Source organism: Bos mutus, chromosome 25 (genome assembly GCF_027580195.1).
Source record: "Bos mutus isolate GX-2022 chromosome 25, NWIPB_WYAK_1.1, whole genome shotgun sequence".
NCBI classification, from domain to species: domain Eukaryota; kingdom Metazoa; phylum Chordata; class Mammalia; order Artiodactyla; family Bovidae; genus Bos; species Bos mutus.
In genome coordinates, this window is record NC_091641.1 from 32,105,000 (window position 1) to 32,116,029 (window position 11,030).

General features: G+C 54.9%; 1 protein-coding gene across 1 annotated transcript; it reads left to right on the forward strand.

Moving 5' to 3' along the window:
* Nucleotides 1-6,504: 6,504 nt before the first annotated feature.
* SOCS1 (suppressor of cytokine signaling 1) lies at nucleotides 6,505-10,182 on the forward strand. Its single transcript, XM_070362629.1, has 2 exons — nucleotides 6,505-7,213; nucleotides 7,788-10,182. Exon 2 carries the CDS (start codon nucleotides 7,838-7,840, stop codon nucleotides 8,504-8,506), a length of 669 nt encoding a protein of 222 aa, XP_070218730.1. The 5' UTR covers nucleotides 6,505-7,213; nucleotides 7,788-7,837; the 3' UTR covers nucleotides 8,507-10,182.
* The last annotated feature ends 848 nt before the right edge of the window (nucleotides 10,183-11,030 follow it).

The following is an 11,030-nucleotide window of genomic DNA, read 5'->3' on the forward strand; positions in this document are numbered from 1 at the left end:
GAAAATTCTTATTTCCCCTCTATGCCAGCTGCCAGAGGTGACTGCCGTTGTTCTTGTTGTCAGCTCGTGATACCTACTTTGCCACTTATGAGATGGGGTAGGGTGGGAACCAGATGGGCCTGTTAGAATGGTGGGAAAAACAGAATAAATCAGCTTGGAGTGAGGTCCTGGGAGATTTACTGATGAAAAGGCACTGGGCCTGTCAGGCTTGGGCTTTGCGACAGGCAACTTGCCTGAAGTCACAGGGAGAGTGGGAGCGAGGGGCGGGGGGAGGGGAGCTGGGACTGTGACCTGCTGTGTCACAGCCAGGGCTCTCAGAAATCCTCTTCCCAGGCCCTCCTTTTTTCCAGCTATGAACACGGTACCAGGATTCTGAAAGCTGGCTAATACTGGATATTCCGCATAATCTCTGACCTCATCTCTCCTGTTTCACCCGTCACATGGAGATCAAGGGCCTGCTGGAATGTTCCTACCAGGTCTCCCCAGGACCTGGAGTCCAGCCACCAGCTCAGGCCATGACCCCTCTCCTGCTCGACGAGCGCCCTCTCCTTGGGCTCGAGCGTCCCCTCCCCTCCACGGAAAGTGTGTTCCTGTGTGATCTCCTGCCGTCGGGATCAGCCAGGACTGGGTTCTACCTCACGTCACGCGGCAGTCTCTGTGGACGGAGGCCAAGCCCCAGGTTCTCCAAGACACTCTCGCCACGTTTCACCAGCTCTTTGAGGAGCAATTTTCTCATCTGGGAAATGGCGACATAATTTCCACCTCACAGAACCACATGCGTGCGTGTGTGCTCAGTCATGTCCAACTCTTTGTGACCCCGTGGACTGTAGCCCCGCCAGGCTCCTCTGTCCGTGGGATTTCCCAGGCAAGAATACTGGCATGGGTTGCTATTTCCTTCTCCAGGGGATCTTCCCAACCCAGGGATTAAACCCGTGTCTACCCGGATCTGCGTTGCAGGCAGATTCTTCACTGCTGAACCACTAGGGAAGCCAAGGGGTATGTGTGTGTGGGGGTGTGAATAAGACAATATGCCCAGACTGTCACCTGGACCACAGCCGGCTGAGCAAATGATGCCTCCTCTTCCTGGGTCCCTGGGGAGTGAGGGCTGACCCCAGGACTCAGGTCTCGGGCTCCTCAAGCAGGGCTCTCTACTACAACGCACATGTGTCCTGGCTTCCCTTTAGGATTGTCTTTGTACCCATTTTGGGGGCTAGTGTGGTTACATCCTTGGGGGGGGGGTGGTCAGGGACAGTTGTGAGGTGTGTCCCAAGCCCCCACACTATACATCACTGTGGCTACTATCTCAGCAGTCCAGAAAGTCAGTAGCCAGAGGATTCTTTCCATGCCCAATCCTGTAGCATCTCCTGGGCTGGAAGAAATGTCTCCTGCAGTCTGGGTGAAATCTAAACACTTCCCATGTCCCCACAAAGCCTGCACCATGAACTGGACCTGTCAACCTCTATACCTCACCACCTTGCACGACACGTGTCTCCTTTTTGATCCTCAACCCCGCCGATCACTCCCACCGCAGGCCCTTTGCACTGGCTGTTGTACCTGGAATCCTTATCACTCCTTATTTAGAAAGGCCTCAACTTCAACCTCCAACCAAGAGGCTTTCCCTGACTGCTTTATCTCACTCTTGCCCATACTCCACAAAAACCCTGTTGCTCTTTCTTCCCTGTTTGTTATCCCATAGCACTTACCATGATCTAAATTGATCTAATGAATTTACTTCCTATTTCTCCTATGACTGCTTGAAGACCCCTGAGTTCCCAGTGCCTGGCAGATAATAGACACTCAATAAATGTGTATGTACCACACAATTGCACTCATTTCACACGATAGTAAAGTAATGCTCAAAATTTTGCAAGCCAGGCTTCAGCAGTACGTGAACCGTGAACTTCCAGGTGTTCAAGCTGGTTTTAGAAAAGGCAGAGGAACCAGAGATCAAATTGCCAACGTCTGCTGGATCATCGAAAAAGCAAGAGAGTTCCAGAAAAAACATCTATTTCTGCTTTATTAACTATGCCAAAACCTTTGACTGTGTGGACCACAATAAACTGTGGAAAATTCTGAAAGAGATGGGAATACCAGACCACCTGACTTGCGTCTTGAGAAACCTATATGCAGGTCAGGAAGCAACAGTTAGAACTGGACATGGAACAGACTGGTTCCAAATAGGAAAAGGAGTACAGCAAGGCTGTATATTGTCACCCTGCTTATTTAACTTCTATGCAGAGTACATCATGAGAAACGCTGGGCTGGAGGATGCACAAGCTGGAATCATGATTGCCAGGAGAAATATCAATAACCTCAGATATGCAGATGATACCACCCTTATGGCAGAAAGTGAAGAGGAACTAAAGAGCGTCTTGATGAAAGTGAAAGAGGAAAGTGAAAAAGTTGGCTTAAAGCTCAACATTCAGAAAACTAAGATCATGGCATCTGGTCCCATCACTTCATGGCAAATAGATGGGGAAATAGTGTCAGACTTTATTTTGGGGGGCTCCAAAATCACTGCAGATGGTGATTGCAGCCATGAAATTAAAAGACGCTTGCTCCTTGGAAGGAAAGTTATGACCAACCTAGATAGCATATTCAAAAGCAGAGACATTACTTTGCCAACAAAGGTCCTTCTAGTCAAGGCTATGGTTTTTCCAGTGGTCATGTATGGATGTGAGAGTTGGACTATAAAGAAAGCTGAGCGCCGAAGAATTGATGCTTTTGAAGTGTGGTGTTGGAGAAGACTCTTGAGAGTCCCTTGGGACTGCAAGGAGATCCAACCAGCCCATCCTAAAGGAGATCAGTCCTAGGTGTTTATTGGAGGGGCTGTTGCTGAAGCTGAAACTTCAATACTTTGGCCACCTCATGTGAAGAGTTGACTCATTGGAAAAGACCCTGATGCTGGAAGGGATTGGGGGCAAGAGGAGAAGGGGACGATAAAGGATGAATGGCTGGTTGGCATCACCAACTCGATGGACATGAGTTTGAGTGAACTCTGGGAGTTGGTGATGGACAGGGAGGCCTGGCATGCTGCAATTCATGGGGTCAGAAAAGGTCGGACACGACTGAGCGACTGAACTGAACTGAACTGTATGTATGCTCAATGCTCAGTCATGTCCTACCTGTTGAGTAAACACTGAATGGGTGAAATAAATGTCATTACCCCTATCAAGCAGATGAGGAAACCCAGCCACAGAGAAGTGAAGCTGGTCCCAGACTACGTGCTCATTAAGTGACAGATTGAAACCAGAATCCACTGCTTGGAGGCCCCCAGAGGTACAGACTCCCATGGGAATCTTGGTTGTAAAGAAAGGCTGAGGAGCACTGGGCAGAGGGCAGTTTCAAGATTACACAACCTGAAGGGGTTACTTTTCCCAGCAGGACTTTGCCAAAACTAGAAACAGAAACTGAAAAACTGGGCTCCGGGGGCCAAGATCTTGACTCCTCCCAGCTGCTGGCTAAGCCCCTCACTTCTGCGCCTGCCAGGGCTGCCAAGGGTGGGGGAGGAGAACCAGCCCCCATGTCTGCTGTGGCCCAGCAAGCTGTGGACACAGGGCTGCCCCGACTGCCCCGTGACAAGAAGTTGGTTGTGCTAAGAAGCACCTTCTCTGTGCCTGGCCCCTTGCTCTGGGCTGTGCTTTCATGCTGCTCTGTGAAGCATAAAATTTCCAAAGCCCGCTTTGCAGCTGGGGCCAACGATGCCCAGCGTGGGCAAGTTGCTGGTCTGTGGTCTCCGCGGCACATGGCCCGGCTTCCTGCGAGTCTAGGGCCAGCCCTCCATGGAGAACAGCCCAGGAGATGGATGCTTGTCAATCAGCGTATTTCTTTTTCCCTTTGGTACCTGGATTTGGTTTCATTTTGAACTCAGGGCTTTAGAAAATGAAACCAAAGTAGTGGTAACTGTCACCATTGGTGGTGAGGAGAACCCACGTGTGCTTGGCAACTTGTGCCTGCCTCACCACTCTTGCACAACCAGAATCTGCTTGGGGCGGGGCGGGGGGAGGAGGAGGCCAGACCTACCGTACAGGCAAGAAAACTGAGACTCAGAAGGGCCCAGAGCCAAAAACGGGGAGACGGAGGCTTGGCTGCCAAAACCTGGAGCATCCCCAATCTTCCAAACAAGAGGGAAGTTAGCAGAATGGTCCTCACTCTTCCCCAGGCAGGCTTAGGATGCAAATGCATCCCTCTGATTTCCTTGGTATCTACTGTTTTACCAGAAGACAGACCAGGATTGGAGACCACCAGGAATCCGGTTGGGATAGAAGGTGGGGAGAGGAGGTGGGAAGGAAATCTATAGCACAGCAAACACGGGTGAAAGCTTTAGGGTCTGAGCTCCTGCATATGAACCTCCGCCCTGCCCCTTCTGAGTTGTGTGCCCCTGGGCGAGTGACTCCCCGCTGTTTCTCTATCTGTAAAATGGGCAGATTGGATCGTGGTGTCAGTCCAATGGTCTAAGGACTGTGAAGTATTTATTACCCAGCCAGTTTAGGCCAGTTCATCACATGTGTGTATGCTAAGTAGCCTCTGTCACCTCTGACTCTTTGCGACCCCATGGACTGTAGCCCACCAGTCTCCTCTGTCCATGGAATTCTCCAGGAAAGAATACTGGAGTGGGTTGCCATTTCCTTCTCCAGGGGACCTTCCTGACCCAGAGATCGAACCCACATCTCTTATGTCTCCTGCACTGGCGGGTGGGTTCTTTACCACTAGTGCCAGTTGGGAAGAACCTAACACGTCACAGGTAACAGTAACTGAAATGAAGAAGGGGGCTCCGTGGGGATGGGTGGGCATGTGGGAACAAGTAAGGGGCTGAGAGGAGGCGGTCCTAGTGCTCAGGAATAAGAGGGAACTCTTCAAAGTAGCCATCTGGGCTGTCAATGAGTGGTAGGGGGCATATGGGCCATCAGATATAGATCTGCTCTGGGCAAGGAGACATGCTGGCAGGAAGACAAGTCACGCAGGAGCCAGCCCAGCCTGGCTGCCTTCTCTGGGCCTGGACCACCCGCCTCCAGCTAGAGTGAGAAGGAAGTGCTGTGTCTCCCCACTGCCAGCAGCCAGGGGCCTGGTTAACCCCCCGTGTAACGCTCTCCTTTCACTCCACTCATGCTGTCTATGGCCTGCTTTCCTCGCACCAGGACTTCTAACATGAAGCCATGAGCTCCAACATGCTCTCATTGCTGCTGACGGCCGCCGATGAACAACAGCAGCGAAAGCAAACACCTACTGAATGCCTCTGACGCACCAGGGACTGGTGTAAGCACGTGACCCCTAATCACTCTTTTAATCCCCACACTATGAGGGAGATGTTATTACCCCCTTCAGAGATGAGGAAACCAGGCAAGGGAGTTAATTACTCGTCCAAGGTCAGAGGGACAGAAAGTTGCAAAATTAGAATTGGAAACTAGGCAGACTGCGTCCAAAGCCCAGCTTTTAACCACTGCTTTGTGCTGTCACCCACCACAAGGCAGCCCCCCGCAGGTGCTCCAGAATGACCACAGCACCTGAACCCTGGCACAGGCATGGCTATGCATCTTCTCATGTCCTTGCACACACACACACACACACATACACAGGACTCAGGATGACCACATCAACAACCAACATCAGCTGCTGCCAACACGGATTCCGGGAGACAGTGGGATCCTACACAAGGCGGGTTCTGGGCCATCCTCTTGTCTTCACGAGGAAACACGGGAGTCCTGGGCTCTGCCTGGGGCCAGGGCAGGAAAGCGCCAGGGAGGCTGGCAGGAGGACCCGGCGCCGGGCCTTGGAGCCAAGCAGCAAAGCTGGGCTGCGGCCTGAGAGTTGCCTGTAGAGGGCAGTGTGTGCCAGTGTTGAGCAGGACCCTGCGAAGTCTAGCTACTCCTCCTGACCCCTCCAGGCTGTGAGACTCACCACCCACCAGCCGGCCCCCAAGCTCATTTGTTCTTTCTTTCATTCAAAAGTACATGTACTAGCCAGGCACCTACTCCATGCCCTTCTATGACAGACAGCATCATACACAAATGTACAAACTGTAGCGGGTACCCCATCATTCCAAGACCCGAGGTATGAGTGTGGGGAGGGAGCAGTTGGGGGCGGGGGGTGGGGGGGTGGGGTGGGGGTGGGGGGGTGGGGTGGGGGTGGGTGGGATCTGTAAAAGAGAGGAGGGAGGAAGAGGAGGGGCTGGCCAGGAAAGCTCAGAGTAGGCTTCTGGAATGATCACATCTGAAAATGAACTCTCTTTTCCCTGGTCTCCAAAGTGCATTTAGAGGTGCCCAGCTGCTCCCTCCTCTCCCCAAAATAAAAGCGAGCAGGGTGTCCTCGTTTGGACCTCCCTCTCTGCCGGTCACCGGGCCTCAGTTTCTCCAGCTGTCTGGTAGGAGAAAAGGCAGGCCAGGGCCGCCTGGGACCTTGCCAGGCCCCACCCGGTTTCAAGGAACTGGGCTCGCAGTCGAGGTACCCCTCCCGCGCCGCCAAAGGGTTCCTCCGAAGCCTGTGGTCAACCCGCCGCTTCCTGGGAACCCCAAGCCAACATCAGGGACAGAGATAGGCAGCGAGGGAGGCGGAGGTGGCTATCTAGAGGCGCCGGGACTAGGGTGGCAGGGCGATGGAGGCAGCAGTCCCCAGGGGTCCCAGGTGAGGCCCGGGATAGGGTGGAGGTGTCCGGCTCCAGAGTAGAGGACACAGATCTACCAGAGATAGGTGCTGAGACACCTGGCGGAGGTGACTGGTGTGTCAGGGCCAGTCCGGAGTATCCTAATGGGCTTGCCTGAAGAAACGTGCGACCGAAGGCAGTGGGGGTACCGGAGGGCCGCCAGGTCCGAAAAGGGGGGTGCTGAGAGTGCCCCGGAGGTTCAAGGGCAGTGCTAGAGACCTTGACAGACGGGTCCTAGGACAGGTGCGAGGCTAGGTCAGGGCTGGGGGACCTCCCCGGGGAGGGGTCCCGGATTTGTGGGACAAGTCGAGCGGCGCCGGCCTCCGCGGTGCGCAGAAAAAGAAACCGAAAGTGGCGCGGAAGGGCGGGCCTGGAGGGGGCGGAGCCTTCAGGGGCGGGGCCTCGCAAACCCTACGCCTCCAAGCCGGTTTAAAAGACTGGTGCAGGGGCGGGCGCGCAGCAGAGAGAGCTGCGGCCGTGGCAGCTGCACGGCTCCCGGCCCCGGAGCATGCGCGAGAGCCGCCCCGGAGACCCCCGCCGCCCCTCCCGCGGCGCCCCGCGCCCCGCCGCCAGGTGAGACGGACGCTGGGCGACGAAGCTAGAGGGAGAGGGGGGGAACGCACGGGACCGTCTGGGGCCGGGGCGGCCTCGGGGGCTGCGTGGTGGGGTCGCGTCCGCCACGCCCCTGGCCCCTGCGGGCCCCAGCCTGGCGGACCCCGGGCTTGGGTTACCCGCAGCGCCGCTTTTCTTCTGCTTTTCTGCCTGAATCGCCCGGACAAGGCGCCCATTCCCGCCCTGACCGGCAGGCGGCAGCCGCGGGGCGGTGAGCCGAGGACCGGGTGGCCCGAGTCCGGGGCAGGCTTCTGCTCGGCGCCTCTCTCCACGCCCCCTTCTCGGACTCGGACTCGGACTCGGAGGCGGCACAGCGCGCCGCCGAGCTCCTACCCGCCAGCAAGGGCGCCGCGGGCGGCAAGCCCATTTTCTAGATGAGTCCACTGAGGTCCAAAGGGCCGCGCTGACGCGGGCTTGAGCCCTCGGCCCTTTAGGAGCGGCTCAGCCCAGGGCCCTGCCCCTCCCGAGCTGCCTCGCGGGCCCTCACCTGCCCAGTCGCACCCGGACTCTGCTCACTGCCTGTCTCCCCCATCAGCGCATCCCCGGACGCTATGGCCCACCCCTCCGGCCGGCCCCGCGTGTAGGATGGTAGCACACAACCAGGTGGCAGCCGACAATGCAATCTCCACAGCAGCAGAGCCCAGACGGCGGCCAGAGTCTTCTTCCTCCTCCTCCTCCTCCTCTTCCACCTCCTCGCCCTCGTCCGCGGCCCCGGCGCGCCTGCGGCCCTGCCCGGCGGCCGCAGCCCCGGCTCCAGCCCCGGCCCCGGGCGATACGCACTTCCGCACGTTCCGCTCGCACGCCGAGTACCGGCGCATCACCCGAGCCAGCGCGCTCCTCGACGCCTGCGGCTTCTACTGGGGGCCCCTGAGCGTGCACGGAGCGCACGAGCGGCTGCGCGCCGAGCCCGTGGGCACCTTCCTGGTGCGCGACAGCCGACAGAGGAACTGCTTCTTCGCCCTCAGCGTGAAGATGGCCTCGGGCCCCACGAGCATCCGCGTGCACTTCCAGGCCGGCCGCTTCCACCTGGACGGCAGCCGCGAGAGCTTCGACTGCCTCTTCGAGCTGCTGGAGCACTACGTGGCGGCGCCGCGCCGCATGCTGGGGGCCCCGCTGCGCCAGCGCCGCGTGCGGCCGCTGCAGGAGCTGTGCCGCCAGCGCATCGTGGCCACCGTGGGCCGCGAGAACCTGGCGCGCATCCCCCTCAACCCCGTCCTTCGCGACTACCTGAGCTCCTTCCCCTTCCAGATCTGACCGGCCGCGCACCGCAGCATTAACTGGGGCGCCCTCTTACTATTTTCTATTATTAATTATTATTTTCCTGGACCATGTGGGTGCCCTCCCCACCTGGGTTGGAGGGAGCGGGCGTAGGGGGCGAGGCGCCTCCTGCCCTGGGCTGGAGACCAGGCCGCAGACCCCTCCCCACCTCTTGAGGGGTGCCCCCTCCTGGTGCTCCCTCTGGGTCCCCCTGGTTGTCGTAGCAGCTTAACTTAAAACTGTACCTGGGACCAGGGCCTGAACTCGTACCTCCTACCTCTTCATGTTTACATATACTCAGTATCTTTGCACAAACCAGGGGTTGGGGAGGGTCTCTGGCTTTATTTTTCTGCTGTGCAGAATCCTATTTTATATTTTTTACCACCAGTTTAGGTAATAAACTTTATTATGAAAGTTTTTTTTTTTTAAGAAAAAAAAAAAAGAAAAGGTTTCTAGAGCGTGTGCTTTGGTCAAAGGTTTTCCACGGTTATGAGTGGGTCCGGGTTCCTAATACTGACGTGGGTGTGGCTGAAGGTGTTCTGTGGCTGGGAACCCCACAAGGCTTCACCCTCAGCTCCCAGGGGGAGAGGAACCCTTGGTCTAGTTTTGGTATTGTGTGTCTGGTAAAAGGGCACTTCGTGTCTGAGCACTTAATGTGTGCCAGGTCCTAGTCTGTACTTTATTTACATATGCTTAAATTTACTTAATCTATAAAGACTACACTATGAAGCAAGGCTCTTATCCCCATTTTATGGAAGAGAAAACCAAGGCAGGGTAAATTTGCCTGTGGTCATTCTGGTGTCAGAGAAGACACTTGGGCCTTTTTTTGGCCGTCCTCCCAGAAATCTGTTTGAAATGGATGACAGAGGGGAAACTTCTTTCATTCTGTGACCACAGCTTCTTCCAGGAAGAGCGTGGGGGTGGGGGGGTTGATGAGTTTTTGGAAGGAGGAGTGGTACATTCTGAAACTTGTATCTAGGGAGACAGAGATACTGAGATGGGATGGGGATAACAGGGTCAGGTCTGAACTTCCTTCTTCCCGCCCTGTCTTGTCTCGTGTACTTTTTGGTGAACACGCAACTTGGAACCAGAAGACACTCTGTGGTCTGTGGTGGCAGGAGGGCCCTGTTGGCAGCTCTGGGCAATTCCCTTTGCCTCTAGGGGCCTCAGTGACTGCCTCTAAAATGGCTTGCTGGAAGAGGTTGCTTTGCTGTAACCCTCAGCAGCAGGTACTGATGCATAGTGGAGGAGGTGATGTTTTCCAAAACTGGGGCTGGCCAGCATCACTAGAGAATGCCCAGGACATGGGTTTTACGGCTACTCCTGTATCTGTGGCCGGTCTTTTGGCCGCTCAGGGCTGTGGTGCTGCACCCGGTGAATCGAGTCGTTTTCAGGTGTAGAGTTAAGTGGCCTCACGGACACATCCCACTTCAATTTTAGAACTCCGAATGGCCCTCTGCAGCCCTGGACATGTTTATAATGGAGTGTCCTAATATTTAATAATACCTTTCAGACTTTAAACTGCAGCATAAAATTAACTTGATAGCCGGAGAGCTGGAGTGGCCCAGGCTTGTCTTGGGGATTAAATAGGTTCCAGGCCCCAAGGTTAAGGATGGCCAGGAGAGATTTAGGATCTCAGAGAGCTTTGGCAATTTCATCCTTTAATGAGGCGGGGTGGGAGGGAGGGAGGGAGGTGACGTCTGTGTGCCTCAAGGAATCATTGCTCTTTTTCTTCTTTGAACCGTCTCCCTTCCCTTTGTTCTGTGCTTTGTGGCTCAAGTCTCGTGTTCAGACTTTCCTGTCTCCTACCCAGCTTGGGCAGGGCAAGGAGAAACCCAAGAAGGCAGTGCTTGGGCATACGGCAGACACTTAGTGAGTGCCTACTGTATGCTGGGCCCTGTGCTAGCTACTTTAAGCCTCTCATCTGGCCTGTGGGTTAGAAACTTCTCCCCCTTTATATAGATGAGAAAACTGAGGCTCAGAGAGGCAAAGCAGGGCATACAGCAAGTGCTGGAGCCAGATGGCAAACTCAGTACTGCTTCAGAGGCTGGGTAGCACTAGCCTCCCATGAGGCCTAACAGTCGAAATAATAACAGTAGCAGCTGCTAACATATATATTAGCATCACTGGGAATGCACCATTCTGAGCGCCTAGTCACCTATATTAAAACATTCAACCTTCACCTGAGCCTTAGGATTTAGGTGCTATTAACTAACATTCCCATCTTATAGATAAGGAAACAGGTCCTCATCTAAGGAGGGACAAATCGCAGTCAAGTTTATAATATTTCCAGGGTTTTTTCCCCTCTCAAAAAAAACCCTTAAAAGTCACATCTTTATTACCAAAACTCATACACAAGCCCATTTCCCTGAGCAAAACAGCTGAAAGTAAAGCTCCCTTACTCACACTCCCCAGAGCTGGCCCCTTCTCTTTGTGAGTCATTTTTTTTTTTTTAAAGCTATACTGCCATACATAACGTGACCTGAAATGACCTAGAAGCCCCCGGGAGCTGCACTCCAGA